This window comes from Cynocephalus volans, chromosome 5 (genome assembly GCF_027409185.1).
Source record: "Cynocephalus volans isolate mCynVol1 chromosome 5, mCynVol1.pri, whole genome shotgun sequence".
In the NCBI taxonomy this organism is placed as follows: Eukaryota; Metazoa; Chordata; class Mammalia; order Dermoptera; family Cynocephalidae; genus Cynocephalus; species Cynocephalus volans.
Window position 1 is genome coordinate 130,368,799 of NC_084464.1, and position 26,015 is coordinate 130,394,813.

General features: G+C 35.8%; 1 protein-coding gene and 1 long non-coding RNA gene across 3 annotated transcripts in view; one reads left to right on the top strand and one right to left on the bottom strand.

The window, feature by feature from the left end:
• LOC134378120 (uncharacterized) overlaps positions 1–26,015 on the top strand; it is a 107,742-nt gene that overhangs the window by 79,146 nt on the left and 2,581 nt on the right. The gene's annotated exons all lie outside the window — the stretch shown is intronic.
• Positions 1–26,015, bottom strand: part of ARHGAP18 (Rho GTPase activating protein 18) — a 147,543-nt gene that overhangs the window by 52,082 nt on the left and 69,446 nt on the right. For both annotated transcript variants that reach the window (XM_063097094.1, XM_063097093.1), the window contains exons 4-10: positions 24,337–24,400; positions 19,757–19,932; positions 11,592–11,757; positions 9,379–9,470; positions 5,035–5,112; positions 2,099–2,258; positions 376–458 (exon numbers count right to left, since the gene is read on the bottom strand). In XM_063097094.1, the coding sequence (XP_062953164.1) occupies positions 376–458; positions 2,099–2,258; positions 5,035–5,112; positions 9,379–9,470; positions 11,592–11,757; positions 19,757–19,932; positions 24,337–24,400 (819 nt within the window). The remainder of the gene's footprint in view (positions 1–375; positions 459–2,098; positions 2,259–5,034; positions 5,113–9,378; positions 9,471–11,591; positions 11,758–19,756; positions 19,933–24,336; positions 24,401–26,015) is intronic.

Sequence of the window (26,015 nt, forward strand, 5' to 3'; positions counted from 1 at the left end):
ATGTTTATTTTCACCTTATTAAAACATGTTCCTTAAATAAAATTTTTAAAACACAGAAAAATAGAAGAAAAAAACAAAAAGCACCCATATTTCCATTAACCAATGAACATCAATCACTTGCTTTGGTAGAAAAAAATGTTACAGTGAAAATTAAGAAACAAAAAAAACAAAACCTAATAATATTAATAAAATAACCAACCTAATAAATAAATTAAGAGGTAAAGACTTTTTCTCAACATCTGTCCTTAAAAGTAGGCTGTTTCTTTATAGACTTTTAACATTTCCAAAATAAACATCACATTGTTTTGCCACAAATAATGAAAAATTACTCCGTTCAGTTCTAAGGGATATTTAATGTAAATGAACCCAGCTGACCTTCAGTGTGTCCCGGTTTGCATCAGGTAGGAGTATAACAAGAAGGTTCAAAGCCTGTAGTTGTTGTTTCTTAGTTGGAAGATCTGCAAATAGATTAAATAAATCTGAACGCTTTTCTTTACTGCACATTTTCCTTTCCTTTCTTTTTCCATTTTTTAAGAAAAAAAAAGTTATTTGGCATAAACATTACTGTGAAATGTAAGGCACGACGCCTGAGCAGTAAGCCTTGTTGAGAGTGTTTGTGGGAGATCAGCAAAAGCAGCTGCTGTTCAGAGCTTCCTCTCTCAGAATGCTCACTTCCAACTGCGATCATATGACAAGCGGCCTTATGTTTGCAGACACGCCACAGAGCTTTGGAAAAAATTTTAACTTCCACATGATAATTATTCCCCACTAAAAAGAAGATTGGACTTTCCCTGATATGGGATCAGGGTGCATCTATAATAGTGAAGTTTGTTTCTTTTAATGGGGAGTGAATAAATGCATGGTAAGAATCCATTACTTCCAACAGGAATAATGCAAAACAGGGCCTGGAACACAATAAGTGTTCAATAAATGTTTGCAGAATGAATTAGAAAACCAAGCAACTTAGAGCACAGTGTTATAATACCAAGGTCAAGGTTCAGATCCCCCAAATGGCCAGCTGCCAAAAAATCAAAAATCAAACCAAAAAACAAAAAAAACCAAGCAGCAATTAAAAAGTGTAAGAGGTGCATTATTATCATTGATACTATCATTTTCAGGAAATGTACACAAAATAGCACAATTTAACTATTACGAAATATTTTAAACAGAAGATGATCTCTTTTGTTTAAACAAGAAATCTGTTAAGAAAACATACTTTACACAGTGATTTCAGTCATATCTCTCCTAGAAATTCTGAAGAAATGTTATGATATGAGATGACTCATGAAATCATCTCAATATTGCATGCTTTAAGAATAGCCTGGAACAGTTCTGGTTGACACTGTAGCTCACCACAATTATAAACAGTGCCCCTCTTCCACTCTCAAAAGTGTCCCAGTGTGGAAATTAAGTATATGGTTACTTGAATGTGGTGATGGCATTTTTCCATTTTGTGATAGCCTCTAGGAGTAAAAGGAATAATTATACCAGTACATAAACTTGATAAGATCTGTGTTCATTGGGAAAGGAATCAAGAACTATTAGAGACCTTAAGTTGGACCTCGCCCAGGACCACAAAGTGATAAGACATGAGAAGTAGTTTGTGGACCTCCACCAATGAGGCTGCAAAATGCCTTGTTCCATGTTTCTGCATGACAACTTCAAAATTTAATTTTTGCGGAAATGCTCACAGACTCTACTGCATCTCCTTGTGCTTTTATGATAACTGTTAATCCACAGCTTCTCCAGTAAGTGTTGCTTTTAACACTTGGCAAGAAAAATGTATCAGAGATCTTACATGACTCATTCTATTATAAGAGAAACGTGAAGTTTCCAGGTTTTAGCATTGAAATGTATTGCTTAAATGCCATGCAATTAATCATTACCCAAAGAGAACATTCTGTTATTTATTCAGAGATGTATATTAATAAAAGAAAAAGAAAACAATGTATGGCATTTGAGCACCTACTGACATCAATGAGTCAAGATATCTATTCAAATACAATTGGTTATCTTCTTTGTGATGCCAAGTGTCATTAAAACAATTAATATGGATGACACCAGCATAGGGACTGCATCAAAGGGAGATGATACTTACTCTGGACAGCCTGAAAGGCTTTGAGATACTCTACGCTGAGCAATGGCTGGGGCAGCTCCCGGATGAAGAGCTTCAGCAGGCTGGCCGCATCATGCTGTTTGACACTTTCCCAATTAAAAGTCCCTTCATAAAATTTTGCTTCTAGTTCTTGGCAAAGATTCTGAAAGGCACAAGGGGAAAAAAAACAGCTATCAGTAAGTGCATTTTTTTCCTGCTGAGGGTGTGATACATTTTTCACTTTACAAGAGATTCTACTCTTTAGAAAAGACGTATCAAAGTACCAAAAGTCTTAAAAAAATACTGCTCCCCCCACCCTATTTGTACTTTACCAATAAAAAACTGTTTCCGGGGCCATTTTTTTTTTTTTTTTTTAATTTACACATTTTCCTGTACACGCAACATGCCTTAAGTAGTAAAGATATAAAGATTGGTTAAAATAGCCTTTCTATGTGGGCTTCACCTAGATACTGTAATTCTTCATTACATTTTTAAAAATTAAGAAAAACTAAGTTTATGCTTTAAATTATTTAGAAGTATATTACATAAAATTCATAATCAGTCTGTGGGCTCAAAGCAGAAGGCTACCTCTGATTAGCCACCTCTGGGAAATGAAAAACCAAATTCTACAGCAAATGAGGCATGAAAATACATCAATATACCTAAGTACACAGTCATCCTGCTGCCAGCTGCAGAGAACAGTTTGAGTCCATGTAGAATTAGAAATACCTAGTTCACTTATCTCAAGGACTCTACAAAATTTGTCAGGCAAATTATCACTAATCAATTAATTTAGTTTCTATTTTCTGTTTGCTTTTTTGCTGTGGCATAAATCTTATCAAGTTAGAAATCCTTGCAAGTTTTGGTCACTCCCTTTTATTATTTGAAACCATTCTCCCAAAGAATATTATTTATTTTTCTTGTTAGATGAATTTATCACATTTTCTCTTCCCAACACAACCCCTTACTCCACCCCAATTATTTTTGTAATTGGTGAAAAACATGAAGGTGAACCTAGAAATGGGGAGTGGGGGAAAAAAGAGGCAGAGAGAGAGGGAAGGAGGGAGGGAGAGAAATAAAGGGAGGGAAGAAGATAAGGGGGACATGGGGAGGGAGAGAGGGAGGGCGGGGGTGCAACAGAGAAAGATGGAGAGAGGAGGAGAGGAGGGGAGGGAGAGAAGGAGGGAGAGAATAATACAAAGAGATTTGGTGGGGCAGGGGAGAAAAGAAGCCACCCAAATTTTTGCATATTCTCTTTAAATTATTTATAACAGACCAGCTGCTGAATAATTTGGCATATGATGACAGGCTGGGTTGAAGAGTTGAGCCAGCTGAATCCACTTAATTGGCCTTCTTAGAAATTACATTTAGTTGAACTTGTCCTTCTGCCAGCCTTCCCATCTCCAAGTAAAATCCGCATTATAGTCACTACACTGGACTAAAGTAAATGTGGTTTTGCCTCCTGTGAGGTGGCTTTGAAAAGGCAGTTAAGAAGCACTATTCTTGCTGATACAGGTGATATGAAGTCACATTACCTGCTTCTGAGGGATTATTTCTTCGTAAGAGAACATACTTCTCACAGAACTTAGAACTGCACACAATGCCCATGATGGACTGCTGGTGAACTTGCCATCGGTGTTAGTAAATGAAGTGAGACAATGGCAAGTTACCAAGCTTACAAACACACCAAAACAGTTTCAGCAACCTCTTTGCACGTTGCACCAGATACCAAACCCGAAGGACACAAGCTGAAATCTGTGAGCAGAGTATATCACATTACTTGAATCCTATTAAAATGAGGTCACTATGTATTAAGAGCCAAGCATCGAAACTTGTGTCCTAAATGGAGGAAACTTATCAGAATAATCAGGTGATGCAAACTGTGGAATGTGTGAATAGTATTTCCAATCCTGGCAGCACCACAGCCACGGACAACATGCATCCACCAAGAATCATCTCATCGTGATCTAGCTCTAAAGATTTCCCATAGAATAGGTCTTAAGGAAATGAACAGAGACTACCTCCTCCCTGTCCTTTTTCTTTTGGATTTTCAAATTCAGGAAGACAATATATTGGATGTGGGTAGTTACTTGTGCTATCTCAGTCTAGAGCTAAAGCTGGATATAGAAGACGGTCAGGGTAAAAGAGATCGTAATAACTGCTAACCAAAAACTTTTCCTGGATAAATTTTCCAGATAAAGCTATAATTTCAAATGTAAGTCCCCTTTAAAATGGACATTCCTTAGGAAGCATACATAGCATGCATCACTATAGGGTACTCCCATCTTTATTGTGCATTCATTGGAAGTTTTATTTCCCAGCAGAAATTTGGGCACAAAGATGAAAGCAGAATGATACAACGTGCCCTGGGATGGTGGAAAGGAGATGTCATCCAGAGAGGAAAAAAGGGCAAGGGGGAAAAGGGAGATCAAACTGGGAAGTCTGGGAATCACCAGACTTGGGCTGCCCTGGATACAGTAAGACAGGGAACTAGGAGAAGCAGGAAAGCTGCTGAGACTGTGTCATCTGCCAGGTCACTGTGACTAATAATGTATGGGGACGAGTGTCAGGGACCCTAATCTGCTTGCTTCCTGGAGTCTATGTTCCTGCCTTTTTTTTTTTTTTTTTGAAATTCAATTGCTATTACTCATCCTGACTAAATCTATCACCAGCTCCCTAATAATATTTTGAGTCATCATGTTCTCTTGATCACAGTGTTTTTATAGGTAATATGGTAACTTTGAAAAATGAAAACTTATGAAAAAACAGAAGGGACTGTAAAAAAACGAAATATAAATTGAATGTTAAGAGGTTTTATTGTTTTATTTTATCCACTTTACTAACAATGGGAGAAAGGGGTGGGGAGGGCAAGTTAGCTTTTAAAATGTAAAGGTATAATTAAACAATAAAGTTTTACATTAGCGGAAGCAAGGGTTTACCTTGATTCTGATGGCAGCTCCAGGTATACGTAAGAGACCTTCAGTTCCCAACCCTCCCTCTTCAATTCGAGAAATCAGCTGTATAGAGACAGAAAAACATTCCGATTTTGATATTTGTAACAGGTACAATTCCAAATTTAACATCTGTTTCACATACAAATAAATGAAAATTGACATGCAAAGCAGATTTTATGAGGTTTTGAATGCTATAGTACTACCACGATCCTTCAAAACAGTAAGTCCAAAAACTTTACTTGTAATTTAGGAAAAGTTGGGTCTTATTTTACTTTGTGACAGAAGTGTATAATTTCACACAACAGCTGTGGTACACCAAACAAATGGAGAATGAAGATGTTCATTGTTTAAAAAGCAACTAAGAACATCCGTTTCTTCTGCTTATCTAGAAACATACATTCTGTAATCAAATCAATCTTATGAAATTCTAGTGTTGGCACATTTACACTTCATTTTTAGTTTGTGCCAAGAAAGAATTATTTATGATATGAAGAAAAAAAAACTGTTGGCAAATATTCATTCTGAAGACTATGGTGGTAAAGAAAAATATTCCAGTAGAGGGCTTCTAAATCATACCCAGTGCCCAATGAATACATACACATCTATCTCCAGAACCCCACTACAATAAAGTTATTTTTGCATGTGTATAAATATATATGGCAGAAACCCACAAAAATAAGGCAAATGGGGGAAATACAATGACAAACTGTTGGAAGCAAAGAAGATAAAAAATGGTCAGTTTCCTGGCAGAGTGATCTTCCAACTGGATATGCATTCCCTGGGCAGCACACAAAGACTTTACAGGGGGTATTCTGCTATTTTAAGAAAATCAATTTTCATGTCTTCAGTTTAAATAAAGACATTTACTTGCATCATATAGGTTTTCCTTCCTACCACCCACCCCATTTCCACAATAGCCTTCTCCTAGTTAAAGACAGACTTGCCCTTCACTCATCTGCAATCTCACTACAATACCCTCTGAATGCCCTCAGGCATAAAATCTTCCAGAGTGCCAAAAGAATGTAAATAAAATACTTTTTTTTTTTTTCCCAGGGAAGCCTCCTTTAATGATTAACCAAGGCCCTATAATCTACATAGAGCTTATACTGTTTTCCCCTTGCATATGAAAGTGTCTGTCAGGAGCAAAGCATGACATCATAAATTAGGTCCTCTGACCTTTGTCTAGATGTTCTGAAACCAGATATATTGTAGTGTGTGGACAAGGGAAGACATGGCAATTTCTCTTTAATGACCTCACCTCTTCTATACCTGGATTAGATTATGGCCAAAGAACACACTGATATTAAGGGAGTCAGGTAAGAATTTTGCAAGGAGTATACTTAAAATTCTCCTAAGGATTCATTACTAGCTGTAAAAAGAAGCATCTTTGACCAGTCAAAACAGTACATGACTTTTTTAAAAATTCAAAGGGAACATTTTCCAAGACCACATTTACACAAGTTACATTGGATAAAAACCTACAGCAAAAAATTCTATATAAATTATTTTAGATTAAATGGGCATTATTCAATAAAGTATTTAAAACCATATTTATCAACTATTCAATGTGTAGCAAATTTTCATTTCATTGTTTAAAATGCTTCCATGTCCTATTAACAAAAGATAAAATTACATTTGCTGCTGGAGCAAATTAGTTTTTAGCAGAATATACCCTTCACTTTCATTAAATACACAGAAAAAATTGATTATAACTTTTAAATAACTAAGTGAGAGTAATTTCTGTATTTTTATATTTGAGTCCTTTTTATTATTCACTAAACCTGAATACCAGTGTCCAAGAGCTTTATGTATATCTATACTGTCTGAAAGAATGCCATGTGTTTTCCCATATTTCTTACTCTGAAAATAACATATTTTTAGCTACCACATTAAAACATAAATAAGGAATACTTTATAGCTTTCCTTTTATTTTCAAGACTTAAAATAGAAATGGAGAATAACTATATTAATCTATGTATTTTAATTATGCTGCTTTAGTAATTTATTTTATAAAACATGTTCTCTAATTTATCAGTGATTTTCATAGTATTTCTCAAAATACATACTGTATATTTATGTGAAATGAAAAATAAATAAAAATGAAATCAGACTTTTTGGACACAAAGTATGTCTGATTTGGCTGATTAGTCTGACAGTGAGAACCCTGGATTTGCTAAGTAGGTTAAAGGTAGACTTTTTCCATAGGTTAAAATTAGCAATATTTCTATTTCCCTAACCGTTTCTGAGAATATGGTTTACACAATGTGCTTCTGAGCAAAAAACAAATAACAGATACAATTCATAAATATTAGATAAGCTTTGTTAGTGCCCTTTTTGAGTTTATTTCCTCAAAAATTGAAGTGTAATCCTCTAAGGAATAGTAATGAATCTTTTTGCAAATAAGTGGTTTCTGATTCTTTCCTTCTGACAAAATTAAGGGAAGACCTAATTGAATTGTCAGCCGATAAATCAAAAATATTTTGCATGACAGATCACTGTGATTTTTTGCTTCTAACTCAGAGGGGATGCAAATGGATGAATGCTCTCTACAAGTAAACGCTATACGCCTCTTTATTTTTCATACGAACAAAAAAATCTTGAGGGCTGTTATTCAATATTTCAAACTGGTAGGTAGCCAGAGTCTCCAGAATGTTAAAGAGCCCCCAAATGTTAAATAACTAAATAAGAAAACAATTTCAAGAGAAAATGACAATGGGAGATTTTTCTTAAGGGACTAGATAAAATTCTTAGCCTGGTCAGGAGACACCACTGAAACTTCATAGGAACCAAAACTTCCCTAGTGTGGTGGTGAATTTTGTGTCAACTTGGTGAGGCAATAGTGTCCAGTTGCTTAGTCAAACACCTGTCTAGACAAAGTAGTGACAGTATTTTTTTTTTTTAAGATTTAATTAACATTTAAATTAGTAGACTTTGAGTAAGGCAGATTACTCTTGTAATATGGTGGGCCTCATTCAATCAGTTGAAGGCCTAAAAGCAGAGACTGAGGTTTCCCAAAGAAAAAGCAATTCTGCTTCAAGACTGCAACACAGGAACCCTGCCTGAGTTTCCAGCCTGCAGATTTTGGACTCAAGACTGTAGCATCAACCCTTATCTGAATTTCCAACCTGCTGGCCAGCCCCTACAACTGTGTGAGCCAATTCCTTAAAATAAATCTCTCCATCTCTCTCTACATATATTTTTATTGGTTCTATTTCTCTGGAGAACCTTGACTAATACACCAGAAGAGGATGCTGCTGATCCCTGCTAAGTACAGCCATCTGTACATAGTAACTCACAACTTTTATTGACATTTGAAGAATTTGAATATGTAGCCTGTATTTGTTAGCCTTTTACTGTTAATCACAGGTAGTACTGACAGCTATCCACACAGATACAGGTTCTACAGACAGTGGCTGGCAGAGGACAATCAGCAGGATAAACCGTGTAGAACACAGATCTTCAGGACAAACAATGAGATACAAATTTGGATGTAATGGTAGACATGAGGGATAAAGGCACCAAAGCTTAGTGTGTAAGGCAGGGAAATGACTGGTTTGGAATAAGACTAGAATAAGTGACAAATAAAATGAGATTTAGTATTGGGTGAGTTTGTTGAGCTAATCAAATGCAAATCAATTTCTGCTGTCCTCAGAAATTTCAGAAACTATGATATGCCCAGGATGCTGCAAAGAATATGTAGCTTGGACAGTCCACACTAATGTGACCTACCTTACATAGTATGCATTCCCTAGCTTTTATCAGATCTAATCTGTGTTTCTGAACAATCATGGCTCAGAGGTTGGACTGAAATTTTTATATTGCCACAGATAATACCCTGATGAATAATGGGCATTGACTACACAAGTGACTTGATAGTTTAGCAATCATTTTCTAATTCTACTTTATGGTTTCTTTGCCCACTTTGAAAGTAAGCACTGGTAAATTAAATTGGACATCCTCACTGTAAATATGAAAGCTTGGGAAATACATACAGATATGAAATATTCATGAGGATTCAATTCCCTAGAAATTTATAAGCAGTTCCCACTCCTATGTACTACAGAATTGAAATCTCAATTATACAAAGCCAGCTAATATAAGACAGGAAAATGACACCAGGTAATCACAGTTACAGTAATAACACAGAAAGCATCACCATGAAATAAAAATGATGAGACCTTGAAACAAATTTGCTTCCTGAACAGAAAATCAAAGTACAAAATCAAAGAGCATATCAATTGGAAAACTATATTATAATAGTATGAATGCAAAGGCCCACTATTAGCTCAAGTATGTTCTCTCTAGGCTGACCAGTTCATGCCTTCTTACCTTTTGAAAGATCAAGGGTATTCGAGTTCCAGGTACTTTCTTCTGATCTTGTTCTAACAATACTGTCAGTGGAACACAAAAAAGACCAGAATCTGCAACAAGAAAACAAAATTTCTTCACTTCCATCAATTTATAAAATATTAATACAAAAATTAAAGCATAAGATTTCTGACATTGTCATTCAAGCAGACAGCTATTTATTGAGCACCTATTAAGTGAATGACACTATCTAGCCATTAGGTATACACAGGCCAATAGGAAAATCCCGGCCCTGCCTTATAAAGCAATCTAGTAGAGAGTGAAAACTAAATAAATGATTACAAATAATCACTGAAATAATCGGAAAAGTGTAAACTGCTATACAGAGTACTGTGAGAACACACAAAATATTCAAATTATTTGTTACATGTAATCAAATAAAAAGTTCTGGCTTAAAAAAAAAATCACTCATCTTTTCCACACTAAATTGACATTTAACATTTTACAATACAGCAAAATATAAAAACTTGCTTTTTGAGAAATCAGCCAACATTATGACCTCATTCTATAAATGTTTCTCTTTAGAAAATATAGCAGATACTTAGCACTCTTAAAGTTAAATTTGTAGTTCTATATATCTGGGAACAGCTACAGAAAAAATGACAGGTATTAATTTTTCTAAATTAAAATCAGACGCCTTGAGTCTGGTATGAGCAGGGCTTCTTCACAGCTTCTCCACCCCACCCCCATCACTGAGAGGATAATTACCACAGAAGTGATAACTTTTTCCTTTATGACACACATCATCAGGGGAAATAAAAATCATCTGTGAACATGAAAAAGGGCCTTACCTTGTGGTATGAGGACAGACATTGGACACTGTGACATTTAATCGAGATGCCATGCAAAAGAATGCCAGTAACCCAGTAAATAACTTTTCAGTATGGGAATTAAGAAAAGATGTAATCCTCAAGAATGCCAAGAAAAATACCTTGGATAAGATGCACAGATATTTTTAAAAGATGCAAAAAAAAATCTACTCTTTTAATAGTGGTAGGCTTAATAAGAACAACTTAATATTTCTCTGCTAGGATGCAATTCTAAAACATAACAAAAAATAAAACCCTCTTTAAGCCACTTTAAAAATCTTGGGCACTGAGTCCCAGCTATTTAAACTATACTTCTACTTTATATTTGAAGGAGCTTTTGTGATGAGCTTCTAAAAAAGTATCTGAAGTCTTCATTATCCATAAGACTTACAGAAAACCAGAAGCACCATTTAACTCAAAATTTACCATTTCAGGCCTTAAGCTAAAACACTCAAAGGAACTGAACACAGAATGAGGTCTTCTGGGGCCCAGCATGACAGAAGACCTGAGGGAAGGTACACTTCAGCCCTGCAGAGAAATTGCCTCTAAGACTTACATCAGGTGAATACTTGTCTCTTCTAATGTTACCATAGCAACTCAACACTCATTCTTCGTATCTCTATAGGAGATACCTTTAAGGTTAAAGAAGCGGACAGAGATTCCTAAACAGTAAAGCTTTGTCAACAGAGGATCATCTGGATTTCCAGACCAATAAAATCTTGGAGAAACAAAAACTGAGGAGGCGACTGTTCTCTATCATACTATAAAAAACAAATTCTGTTTATGTAAGGGGTAGAGCACCTGCTTACAAAAGAAAGACTACACATATCCATGATGAATACTATCTAGTGTGTCGCAATGGCATTATTTGCTTAATAAGGGAAAGAATGTTTTGGCAAAATAGTTAAAAATAAAATGTAAATGAACAAAAGAACAGAGATACTAACTACCTTATGTATTTGCTGTCCAATGAATAAGCAAAAGCAATCATTTTGGACCAACCATCTTGAAGTCATTTTTCAAGATCCAATTTTGGAAATAAATAAGTATGTGTACCAAATGTATGTTCTTAAGTATATTGTTTTCAAAGGAGAAAGTACCAGTCAAGATTCCTTGATTCAGAATTTCCTTCTATGGATATTAAGTTACCTGATTTTACCTCTGTTTTCTATAGTTTAGGACACAGTATATTTTTTATCAAGTTACAAAATTTCTGAAGGCAATGTTTTAGAATCAGAGATTTAGATGTTTTCAAGAGTTGGTTTATTTTGTAGGTGGCCCCCACTCCCAAGAATACTGCTAAAAGGCCAAGTCCATCTTTACTACTTTAGAAGTAAATCCAACTGCTTTTCATTTCAAGATTACCTTTTGTTTTGACTTTCACAGCTTTTTGTTGTTTCAATTCAACACCCAACACATCATAGAGGGCGGTCAGCTCAATTAGAGCTAAATGGCAAACCTTCTTCATGTCCTGGGGTGCAAGGTCACCAATCCTTGTGGTGCCCGTTTTGTCTTTGGGCAATCTGAAATGCTAAAATAAATACCATTAATATCGTAAAAGCTTACAGTATCTACCCCCTTTGTAATGCAAGAATAAAAACTGTAACTATACAAAGTAATTATACTCAGAATAAGTGACAACAAAAGCCAGGGTAGAATTCCTCCTGTTAGAATGAAGAGTGATCCTGCCTATCATGATGACCCCCAAAGCTGTGGGGCGAGTCCAATAGTCAATGTCCGAAGTCTGATAGACAAGGAACCAAGACCATGTCCTGGGGGTACTACTGCCAGGGGCTCAAAGGATAAATAAGACAGGGATCCTAAAGGAGAAAAAGACTCTGGTTACCCGATCTTCAAGAACCAAGGATGGTTACAAGTCAAGCACAAACCATGAGGAGGGAAGTGGGAGGAAAAGTGGAAGAGGAGGAAGATGACATGAGGATAACAAACAAGAAGAAGAGAAAAAGGAATAGTAGCCATGAGTGTGCACTTAGAATGTGCAAGGTAAACTTTACATACATTGTGTATCTTTTAATTGTCATAAAAAATAAGCAAGATTAGTACAGAAAAGCTATATAGCATGAGGTGCGGGCAGGGAGACAGACAAGAAACTAAACGTGGCCTTAGAGCCAGAATGCCTAGTCACCTAGCTACATACTAGCTGTGTGGCTTCTGGCAATTGCTTATTCTTTCTTTCTGTAAGATGGGTGGAGGGGGAGGGAGATGAGGAGATCAAAGAAAAGGAGAAAAGAGGTCACCTAATTCAGAGGGCTGTTGTGATGTCTGAATGCCCAGCACCTCTGAAGTATTTTTACGTGGTTACTATAATTATTACTTTTACCACTGAATAAACTGAGATGATTAGAGATATTACCCAGGATCAGGGGCAAATAAAGTGATGTGTTTGTTGTTTTTTGCCTTTCTCAAATATCATCTCCTGCCTATTCAGCCTATTTTTAAAATTAAACACATTAAATAAGAAAACCAAGCACAGGTTAAGAACACAAATTTCTCTAGCATATTTAATACAAATTACAGTCTCACTGTGTTTACTGACTACTAAAACAATGATTATTCTCTACTAGTATGATAAAAATCAAGATTATATCTTTTGGGTTTACCCTTGACTTCATTTAATTACCAAGGATGTTCAAATGATCCCCTTTTATTCCCTTTGCTGATTTTTGCACCCTATCATTAACACTTCATGGTCTGAACACCAGTGCAAGAGACACATGCCCTAAAGCAGCAGTTCTCAAGGTGTAGACAGGGGACCCCTGGGGCTACCCAATACACTCTCAAGAAGTCCAAGTCACAACTTTTCAGATAATTAATACGAAAACATTATTTTGCCCTTTCCAGTCCCATTCTCTTATGAGTGGACAATGGAGTTTTCCAGATGAAAATGACATGTGCTATTTCTTGCAACAGACTGAATGCAAAAGTAGATGTGAGAAGCTAGCTGACTTCTATTAAAGACAAACATTAGGGACTTGCTAAAATTAAAACCATGCCACATTTCTTAATTTTTTGTTTTAGAAAATATGGGTATTTTCCTTTTTTTTCTCTCTCTCTAATTTTGACAGCTAGTCAGTACAGGGAACCAAACCCTTGACCTTGGTGTTATAACACCAGGCTCTAACCAACTGAGCAAACCAGCCAGCCCCATTTTCTATTTTGTATAAAAGATACTTAACTATAATACTGATACTTCAAATGGATTAATATTTTTTCAATTTCTCAATTTTAATTTCTGATATGGCAAGTAACTTTAGATATAGCCCACATAAGCAAAAGCTTTTTGAGGTCCTCAATAATTTTTCAGAGCATAGAGGAGTGGTGAGACCAAAATGTTTGAGTTGTTCTCCTAGTGCAATTCCTAAAACCTACAACTTTCAACAACTGAGCAGCTAATTCTTTTCAAGCAAATTCAGCTCCAAGAGATAGCCTTCAAAGTCCACTATAAGAGAAAAGGTGTCTTTCTTCACATTTTGTAATACAATTTTTTCCTGTGAGAATATTAAATAAAACAGCTATAGATATTATTAAAGATGGAGCCTAGTGCATTTCCAGCATTGGTGCGAATGACCTCCCTGCTACAGCACACAGGCGTGGGGCATGTGAAGCCAGACAGTAGGTGGAAAGTCCTGTCTCCATCATTACTAGCTATGAGACCTTTCACAAATAATATCCCTTTCTGTGCCTCAGCCTCTTCATTTGTAAAATGGGAACAACAACAGAATCTACCTTATCAGGTTGTGGTGAGGATCAAATAGCATATAACAAGCGCTCAAAAAGTGTTAAGGATTATTACTATAATTTTTACAGAGCTTTTAAAATCATTTCAACATTTCATGGTTTCCCTTTTCCCCTAAATATTATAGCAAAGTAAGGAAAAAAATAAGGATAATAACCATATTTGATCAATGGTTTCTCATTATATTTTGAAAAAATCCTAATAAGGTAAGAATTATTATGGCATATTCTAGATGGGAAAACTGAGGCTCAGTAAAGATAATTAAACATGGCCACATAGCGGTGACTTAATAAGGATCCAAAATGAGATCTTCTAAACACTAAGTTCAGTGACCATTTTGTTCTATTCCATTCCCCTGCTCCACACACAGCAGGTAGGAAGAAATCTAGACTGACAGGTATCAATGTGGGACTGTGAGCCCCTCAAGGAGAGGGGCTACGTCTTCACCTCTGTGATCGTGTACCATAAGCCTGGCACACTACAGGTGCTCTGTTACAGTCCACTGAATGAATGAAGAACAGGGAGAAAAACAGAATCAAGCCCAGTAAAGTCAAGGGCCACTGGCCTGATATTCTGATTCCCAGTGATTTGTACTGAGCTTTACTTTTAAAATCACACAAAACTTGCATTTTCTCATGCTTGGCCCTATATTTCTGCTAACTGTTTTATTTTCTGAAGAGCTGAACCAACCACATTTACCAACCACTTAAAAAAAAAAAAAAGCCCTAAAATTTCATTAAAATCAGTTGCTTTTGTTCTAATAAGCCAAACACATGTAATACAATTATTTAAAGCATTACACAGGGTAAATGTTTAGAGAAACCTGAAATATTATTAATTCAAACATTTGATTTACCTAGCAATATATGTCACGAGAGCTTATTTATTTATTTATTTATTTAAATACTGTGCTTAATGAAGTAGTTCTTTATCCTAATGTTTAATTCATAGCAGCAGCTTTAAATATTTATGACGTTTCCTGTCGTTTTTGTTTAGTTAATAGACTAGATGGTTCAGTTCATTGGCTAAAAGAAGGCAGTGGAATTTCAGCAAGAGAAAAGCTCTTTAGCTTTTAGGAATGTGTTTAAAGGATGAAATAAAAATTTTCAAAAAATATAAGGTCATCGGTTCCCATGTGTTACTATAAATTAACTAGATAGCTCTCCCTGACTATGCTCCTCTTCTGTAGGACTTGCAGTATGACAGGGCCCCTAGGCACTTCATCAGTAATGATGAACTAGACTCTTTTACTCATCCAATTGCTCCAGCTTCAACACAGAAAGCAAGAGAAGAGCTTCAAAGGCTCAGTCACTGAAGTCAAGCTTCAGCGTGCCATGTTATCTCTGTAACTTGTTTCCTTATATGAAAAATAGGAATAATAATAGCTAGCTCATAGAGATCATTTAATAAATAAATGAAATAGTTACAGAGGATAATTTCTGAGATATACAGTATACACAATCAGTAGTTGCTAAATTTTCAAACTAAAGCACATTAAAGGTTATAAAACTTGATCTCTAAATTTAAGAGAAGAAATCTGAATCCACTGTGAGAGATCATAAAGAATAAACAAAAACTGCTCAATGTTGTAAGAAAAAGGAAGTGAATATGAAATGAGGTCAACAGAGAACAATGTCTTACGTAAAGCCTAGCACTTATTTACAGAAGCAAGGGAGCATGGAGTAGAAGCGGAACCTAAGGTTTTTATCTGCTTAGATACCTGCCTCAGAGTGGCGAATATAAATATTCACTTCATCAACCATGTTAAGGAATTGTAGAAACTTTTCTATATGTCCATGCCTTCTAGAAGACATATGGATAAAAATAATAATGATGTATAGATGAATAGTTATATACATGCATGAACAAACACATGAACAGATTGATAACAATAGAGGTGATTTCACATATTTTACCTAATGTTAAAGTTCTCAATCAGGAAAGACTTAACAGGAAAGGTATAGATTGATTGAGCTAGCCTCTGAAGGATGAAAATGGAGAGGGCATTTTTTAAACTTGGGACACGACATGGACAAAATCAAGAAGGTAGGTGAGCATAGGTTAGTTTGTTAAACAGAATAAAATGGCAGAGGAAGTTTTATTTTGTTTTGAAACCTCTCAGCTGTAGATTATATTTTATTCCATTGTTTGAGTCAACAGTTTAAAAGTCAACAATGTCTTAATTTTGTTTAATTAGATTGTACTCTCTTTCAATTTAAAAGCTTTCCATCTTTTGAGATGAAGACTGTCACGTGGAAAACATGCTTTTCCTAAGGATAGTCTGGGAAAGTGGACCATCACTTTAGTGCAAATTTTGCATGCTCCTTTACTTTTCTCACTGGGTATAAACACAGATTCTTAAAAATATATGTGTAAGCTTGAAAACAACGCAGATGTCCATCATTACTGGACTGGTTGATTAAATCATGACACGTTCTTATGAGGGAATACAGTGTATCCATAAAATGGAATGAGAACTATTTCTCTATACCACTATGGTATGATCTCCAGAACATACTAAGTCAAAAAAAAAAAAAAAAATCAAGTTGGAGGAAAGTATGTATAGCGGGCTACCTTTTATCTAAGAACAAAAGGATAAACCATAACATTAAAATAAGAAGTTTCCCTCTAAGAGAAGGAATTGAAGAGAGTGGTAGCTGAAGGACAAAAGTTAGACTTTTAATACACTTCATTAGATTTGACTTTTGGACCATATAAATATTTTATACGCTTGTACAACAAAATTTTGAAAAAGCAATCTCTAAAAATTGAAAATAAAATTAAGCAAATTAGCCCAAGTGGGTATGCAATTGGTGGCTTAACCATATGGAAAATAACCATTCTAACCAATATAAAGCACAGTCATTGTAGTGTATAAAATACCTGTTGGGATATTTCCCCAAAACACAAAAAAAGAAGAAAAAAAAGTTTAAACCTTTTTTTAGTGATCATATGGTTGACAGTAGTGTTAGCATTGTTATTCTAAGAATGCTATGCATTAATGCAGGATAAAGCAAACAAGTAAATTACATGATATTCTAAACACATCATCTGCCATTTATGAGAACCACAATTCTCAGCATAGAAGGAAGATATAGATGTACTTGTCCTTTGAAAAGGCTTGAAGGCAATAACCAATCCAGAGAAATGAACACTCCTAGTGTCCTGATCATAGTCACAAAAGTGTACTTCTACTAAATGGAACCAGGGTTTCCTGCACAAACAGACAATTCTAGGTCTAGAACAGAAAATATAACAGATAAGCCTAAGAAATTTTGGGTAGGGTTACATGCAATGTTTACATTCATGAATCAAGATGTTATTTTTTACAAAAGAAACAAAGAAAAACATGAAGTGGTGACTGGTAAAAGATGCTAGGTGCTATGGGTTGATGTCCCCCCCCAAAAAGACAGTGCAAAGAGGGTAGGAAATCCTATTATGGTAATTGAAAGCTGGGGCCTTGAAGAGGTGATTCGATTGTAGGACCATGCCATAGTGAACAGATTAATAACGGTGGTCAGGAGCGTGGTTCTAAGGGCTTTAAAAGAAGAGCACATGAGAAGTTCTTTCTCTCTGCTCTGCCATTTTCTGCCACGTGAGACCCCTGGGTCACTGTCACTACCACCAAGACCCTCACCAGATGTGTTCCCTAGACTTTGGACTTCTCAGCCTCTGAAACTGCAAGCAATAAACTTTGTTTTCTTTATCAATTACTCAGTTCCAGGTATTTTGTTATAAGCCACAGAAATGGACTAACACATTAGGGACCCACAAAATTTTGAAAACTGGTATATAAAAGGAAAAAGTAACTTTTGAGGAAGATTTTCTCAAAAGAAATATCCAAATTAGTAAATGAAAAAGAACATATTAGAACATCATCATTTTGCAACCATTTGGTAAACGAATGGATCCAGGTATTTAGCAGCAGCAGCAAAAACTAATTTCACAAAAGAGTATCCAGATAGAGAACACATGATTACATATCTGAAGGAGTCTTGAAAAAAAAAACACTGAACCCAAATCTGTTCAATCTAAAGTCAACCAACGTATAAGAAACCTAAGAACATGTTAAACTACAGCATGAGGACAGAATTAGTCAGAGAGGGAAATTCTCTACAATTTAATAACCAGGTTTCTCCAACAAATAAATTGCGAGGAGGGAGGGAGGGACAGGGATAAAAGAAGAGAGAGAAAAGGGAAGAAGGAAGGAAGAAGGGAAACTAGAGAGATGGAGGGAGGAAGAAGGGGGAGAGAGAAAGAGAGAGAGAGAGAGAAATGGAGGGGGGAGATTGAAAGGGTCTCAAAAGACATATCAACCAACTGCAATACATGGACCTTACTGGGATTCTGACTTGAACAAATCGTAGAAGATCATGAAATCTGTGATATGACATTTGAACACTGACTAGATATATGAAATTTAAAAATTGCCAGCATTTTTTAGGTATAACAATGACAATATGGATTATATGTTTTTAAAAATTCCCTCTTTATCTTTTAGAAATACAAATATTTATAAATGACAGAATATAATTCAGAGATAAGTCAAAATAATACAGAATAGGGAACTGGATGGGGGTTTGGAAAGGTCATGGGTTAATGAATTGTTGGGGCTGAGTCACGAGTACTTAGGAGTTCATTGTACTATTCTTTTTAACTCATATATGTGGAATTTTGCATAATACATATATAAATGTACTTTTAAAAAATATAACACATTCAGTAGCAATGAGAACACTCAGTACACAGAGCTTGATTTTTAAATGCAATTTGCTGTTGAAAGGAACCAAAGCTTTTTGAAGACACAGATGCTTTCAACTCTGAAGGGAGAAAAATCACAAGGTGAGCCTGGAACATGGTGTGCTAGAAAGCAAAGAAGCAATTATTATGGAATACTGCCAGCCAATAAATGCAGTAGGAATAATAGAATTAAAAAATAACCATTTCTCAAACACCATTTTAATTATTGCTTCAGGCAAGGTTATAAATGGACGGTGAAATCACTGGGCAGTAGGTTATTACTGACAAATAGGATATTCACCCAGTCTCAAGGATCACAAACTAGTATTAACTGCACATAGGAAAGGTATCTTTACAAGGGGGAGATCTAGTGGCCATCTCCTTAGCCAAGTTGGTAATCAAACTTCCATCACCCAATAAAGGGATAATCTAACACCATACACTTCTCCTGATGATACAATCATAGGCATAAACATTATCTATGCAGTAGTTTGGCCAAAAATGAATCCAGTCATAAGGAAAGAATTAGACAAAATCAGAAAATGTATTTGGACTCTTCAGAAATACTAAAGAAAGGAAAAGCCAGGGACTGATCTAGAGTCAAGGAAATGAAAAAGATATGACAACAAATGTGACATTGTTTGAATCCCAAATGGGAGTGGAGAAGGGAGAAGTCATAAAGAACAGTATTGTGGCAATTGGGGAAATTTTAATATGACTGTCTATTAGCTATCATTATCCCTTTATTTTTCAATTTCTTAAGTATTTTAACTGTGTTTTATTTTGTATGCCCTTGACATGCTCAAAAAAATATGAGTGTATATCTGATAGCAAAACATACATATAGAGAGATGTAGAAAGAGAAAAAGAAAGGTTATAAAATGTTAGTAACTGTTGAATCAATCGAGGAAGGCTGTATGGTGGGTGCTTCCTATATATTCTTTCAACTTTTCTGTGGATTCTAAAGTTTTTAAATAAAAAGCTGATAAAAAATATTACTATATTAGTGACATCTGAACAGTGTACTACGTACAGTTGATGAGGCATTGTCGCCTTTGCCCTTCTGGGTCCTATCCTTGCAGCTCTCTTTCTGGTTGACTGCTTGCTCAGCAAATGATACCTCCAGGTTGATGTCCGTTTCAGAGGCAGGTGCCTCCTCAGGCATGGGTAGGATCAGCTCCTTTTCACCAACAGGGCTAGATGCCTGGTCTGGGGGTATAAAAGACCCAATTCTTATGCTTTGTTTATGTCCTTTTTTTTTTTTTTTTAACTTCTAATGCATTAACTACATTAAAAACCTTTGGAAAGAGTACTACTGTTTTCTCTAGGCAATAATTAACTGTATTTTAATAGGAAAAGGTATATTCATGGAATCTTATCAATGGTATATGGAAAGGGGTTCAGGAGAAAGCAGTGATTAGAAATCCACAGTTCAACTGTGGAATCTTTCCTTGAGAATACAATTCTCCAATTCCAAAGCATTGCTGGAAGATATCAAACTCTTAATGAAAAGCCTAACAAAATTTTAGCACACTTAACTGTTGTTTTATACTACTCTAAGGAATTAAAATCAAAAAAAGGGAGGCAGGTGAATAGTTGTAATCTCTTGTAGAACCATTTAATTTCCTCATAGTGGGTCAGATTCCTGGAATAAATCTCTTCCACACCCTGCATTTCCTTCTTGAAATGTTACTTACCTATCATAGTAAAAATTCCAAAACAAGAGTTAATGCCAAAAAATTATCACTATGGGAGTCAGGTCTGGAGGTGCCTGGTACAGGAACCATTAAGTTTTGCACCTGTTTATATCAAAGAGTATAAAAGTTTCTACAACTATGAACACTAGTCAAATAATTTTCAGATATTTACAGCAATATTTCAAGGGTATTGGAAGTTTAACTGTGTTTTTAGCTTTTTTGGTTTGTTTGTTGTTAATCCTTCAGGAAGAAATTAACACTCAAAAACCTCTTTGCTGAAAGCACCAGCTTTAAGCTTTGGAGAAAATACTTCTAAATTTGACTGTTTGGTAAATTTTGACTTTAAATACAACTCACATTAGAAAAACCCTGGAACCAATAACCAAGATTATCTATTATATATTAACTAATATCTTCTCACTGCAGACCTTTGTTTCATGGTAAGAAGCTATGAATTACAAAATAAGCTTACATAATACATATTAACACGCTCACATACAAACACAACAAACTGATGGAAGTGATGGAAAGTAAAGTTAATTTAAAAATCTAGGGCTGGGTGGTGACCTCGTTAGTTAGAGCATGGTGTTTTAACACCAAGGTCAGGGGTTTGGATCCCCAAACTGGCCAGCAATCAAAAAAATCTATTTTTTTTTAATTCAGAAAAATACCATGTTTATAGTCTTTTAAATTTAAAAAAAAAAGGTGTCTTAATCAAAAGAAAATTAAGAAGTAAATATAAGCCTGTTGTCTTTGCTCCCATTCAGTAGGCAGGGTGGGCATGCGGGCCATGGGCCCTATGCAGCCACACAGGGCTCTGAGCTCAGAAGCTTTCCATACTTGGTTTGATGATCTGCTGTCATCATTTTGAAATGTGAACAGTTAGCCCTACATGTTCAGTTTGCCACGGACCCTGCAAATTACATAGCTGGTCCTGGTAGATTCTCAGTTACAGAAGTAAGCAAGCATTTACCTATGTCAATTCCCCAAATGAGAATAAATTTAAAGTTCCTTGATATTATTAGTATTTATCTGCTGCCATCTATGTTACATTTATATTTTTTCAACAGTTTTTGACCATTTTTTAAAAAATTAAAATACCTATACCTTTATACAAGTAATTATTAAAGTATCAGCATAAATGTCAAAGCACAATTTTATTTTTATCTTCCCACTTGTTTATACTGTTTATGTCTTATTGTGAATATGTATGTTGGTTTCCTAGGAAACCATTCCAAGAGGAAAAAAATGATTAGCCATGTTCTTAATTTAGATGTTACCTTTCCAGCAGCTGAGCACTTGTGGACAAGAATTTAAAAAGTATTCTCTCTTCTCAATACCTCTATGTCAAAGTTACAATAAATATCCACCCCTCCCATACCCAAAGAAATGGATTGTACTGAATTTAAAACTGAGTAATTATATTAAGCTAGAACACATTTAAAACATGAATTTCCTCCAAAATCATGGCAAGAATAAAAAATATGGTATATAAAAGCCTCAATTTAAATAGTAAGTCAAATTAAGGCAGATAGTAGGAAAAACAATTTCAGGGGTTATAGGGGGGCACTGCTATAAAAAATACATGATTAATTGGCTAATAAAAGTGATGAATCAATTATCTACTCTCAAACAGAAAAGTTAACAGAGAATGCTGAGATAAATCTTTTGGCTCTTAAGGTCCTAAAGTATAAATAATTACTTTAACCAATTTTCCTTTGGCATAATAGTACTTGTTTACAAATATCTTACAAATCTCCCCTAAAGTTTTTTGACTGTCCAAAGTGTCCTAAAATGCCTTTATTGGGGGGCGGGGGGAACCCTCCCTTCATGGAAATTCAAAGAAAACATGAAAGTAGACATATCAATATGAAAGTTTAAAAAATTATTTGGGTATTATTAGTATTTCTAAATGTATGTATTAAACACTGGGCCTTTCATAAAGAGTTATATTATTTGATGAAAAATTAAGAATGATTCTTAACAATAGATTAATTTGAAAAGTGAGAACCCTTGCAACATTAAAATTTTACGACATTTTCATTTAGAATAAGTATCATTGATTGGGCTGGCCAGTTAGCTCGGTTGGTTAGATCGCAGGGTTGTTACACCAAGGTCAAAGGTTTGGATCCTCCACGGCCAGCCACACACACAAAAAAAGCAGCAGCAGCATCCTTGATTGAACATGTTTAAAAACCTAAGTGTGGGGAACACTTAAAAGAGACTATATCACCCATGCTTTCAAATTTTAATCAGAAACAGCCCCACTTTTGAACCCCAGATGATGTTTCCATGCATTTCATTCTGAAGCTTCCAGTGTTTGCATAGCACTGGTTAACTCACTGGCTAGTAAAAGAGCACGGCATTGCCCAGAACAGGTGTGACAGCAAGTCCTCAGTGACTTGGCTGGCATTAGATGCATTCTCTGGCTATCCTGACTGGAGGCTCTATGCCCACTTCATAGCATTCCAGCAAAAGCAGATGTAAATCAGGTAGCAAGCATGTCACATTTCACTCGCCTGCTGCAAGCCAGGCCAGACAGTGCCCATATAATGAACTTGTCTTCCAGAACCTTTCTTGATATAGCCTACAGCATGATCTCTGGCAAGGGAGGAAAACACCAAGAAAGGACAATGTTTTCCTCAGTATCCACTAAACAACTGCCAGTCACTCTTCGCCAAAGCCCAGAGCATACTGACATTGGCACAAAAGGTTCATCTGTCTCTCCTGATGACCCAGCTCTCCAGCAAAAGGCCACTACACCAGCTTGCTCGCTACTTCAGTGTTTGCTGATACATAGACTTGAGGAAACACCCAGTAATTCCACTCTGATATAAAACATGTAACTAAAGAAACCTCCACAGATAGTAAAAAGAAGTGCTTTTATAGATATAAATATATATGTGTGTATACACACACACCTACATATACATACATATGTGTGTGCATGTGCATTTTTTTTAAGGTGGGGGTGGAGGAGAGAAGTTCTGAGAAAGGTATGGAAGGAAAAATGGAGACAGTGGATCCAAGACTCCAAAGTGTCCATATAATCTTGGCCTAATGCATGATTTTTATAGGAAGGTAGGGAACACTTTGCAGTCCTCCCCAGTTTACTTGAGTCCCTCCCCCACTACTTCCAAACTAAATGCAACACTATTAATGGCATCAACACCCCAGTCGCTAAGTTTCAAGAATGTAAATATAGATCATTTTTGCTATTGTTTGTTAAATAACAATTAAGAACTAAATTTTTAAGCTAAAATCTATGATCTTAATTTAAAATGTTTTTTTCTTTTTGTAAACAAATAAAATAATTATATATTCTTTCTTGGTAAGCACTAATAAAGCCCTAATATTTATTTTCATCGATGCCTTAAATTAGAAGAGAAAGAGTGTGAAATGGAGAATTATAACCAATTGCCCAAAAATATCTTAACGATTTTTTTAAGTTTTTCTAAAATTTCTGAAAACTAATCCACTTATGAATTAGGAGCTTGTGAATTAAGAACAAGGCTCCAAATTCCCTGGCTCCAATTACTAGCTGCATGGCCTTGGGAAAGTGACTTCACATCCTTCAACCTCAGTTCTCTCTTCTCTAAAATGGGTGAAGAACAGTACCTTCTACATCGAGTTCTTGAGTGTATTAAACGAGAGAAATATCTCTGCATAGGGTCTTGCACATGATAAGCATTCAGCAAGATACGCATATATCACATAGAGATCACATAGAGATATGCAAAAAAAAAAAAATTGAAAGCCAACTATACACTCAGCTTCCTATAATTATCCACTTAGGGCCTTCCATTAGTATTTTCACATAATTTGCTTACTAGAATAGTAGGTGAATGTTTTAAAAGGTTGTAACTGTTATATTAATTAAAGGAGAAAAAAAGAGAAGAGAACAGGTCCAACATACCATCTTTTCCTTGGTATTTGTTTTCATTTGTTCTGTCTGACTGCGATTCAGTGCCATCTGGAACCTAAACACAGAAAATGGGCCATTTAGTCATCTCCAGCTCACAACCAGAGAAAATGGTACTGTAAATAATTCTGTTACTAACCACCTTTAGAGTACAAGAAATGTACTCAGTATTATAACAATCACAGTGGGAAAAAAAGCACTATGGTTATAATCAACAAGCAACTATCCAATAAATATTTGATTACCCACAACTTGTAAGACACAATACTAATCCCAGTGGGAAATATGACAAGAGTCAAGTGTCCTTGCCATTAAGAATGTCACTATTTAAAGGGAAAACACAGCATGTTAAAAAATTAGTAATAACTATCAACTGATGAATGAGTTAGCAAAATGTGGTCTATCTATACAATGGAATATTATTAGGCTATAAAAAGAAATGAAGTACTGATACATGCTACAACAAGGACAAACCTTGAAAACATTATGCTAAGTAACAGGAAACAGTCACAAAGGGCCGCATATTTTATGATTCCATTTACATAATATGTGCAGAATAGGCAAATCATAAAGACAGAAAGTAGATTAGTGGTTGCCTAAGAGTAGGGAGGGGAAAATAGGAAATGACTGCTAATGGACAAGGGCTATCTTTTGCAGATGACAAAAATGTGCTAAAGTTGATTGTGGTGATGGCTGCAAGTTAGTGAACGCACTAAAAACCATTGAATTGTACACTTTAAGTGGGTAAATTGTATGGTATGTGAATTATATCTCAATAATGCTGTTATAAAACAAAATTGCAAGTTGACATGTTGATAATAAAATAGAACTGTTTCAAATTTTTTTAAAAAGTAATAAATGTGAGATGCATTAAAACTAAATTACCAAACCAGCAATAAGAGCTAAAATGTACAAAGGAACTCCTTTTCTCAAGGAGTTGGGGCAGTGACAACTGAAGAACAGAGCCCTCCAGGAGTTAACAGACATGGTAAACCATGGCTGGTTCCGATCACCAGTAATTGTGGCCAGACAATACTTCATCCTTTCCAGGTAAGGCTCTGGAAGGAATTCAGGGATCAGAAAGGGGAGTCAACCATACAGAGAGGCCTATTTGAAGGAATTATTTTTAAAATAATCAGTCTATTGGGTCTCATCTCTGCAGACAGCAAGTGGCCTTTGTTATCCCCTCATCGCACATTTCACCTCAAACTGTTAGCCACAAAGGACTCCCCATCTACCTGCAGTCTAAGAAGAACCTAGAAAAGCACTAAGGCAGACACAGACAGGCCATCAGTGTACTCCTCAGAGACCAGCAGTACCCAGGACAGCGTACAGTGACTACCAAACTGCAGAAGTGGTGCATGGGTGCACGGCACCGCTTTGATCCCCTGCAGGACAGGGCCATACCGTTCCCCTTCCCTCCGCTCACAAGCTGCAGAGGGCTGGCCTTCCATGGCACGATGAGCACAGTGAGGGATCCTAATCTCACTGACGAACACATATTTTGGAGCATGTGGTTGGGACTGTTTTCCTTAGCAATTGAAGATGGCAGTGCAGATGGTACTCATTTCTGTATTATGTTTCCTATCATCAGCGAGGGCTTCATGACAAAGCAGTTCAGGTACAAGAGCTGAATATGCACTTACTTGAAAACAGAAGGACTGCAAGTGAAG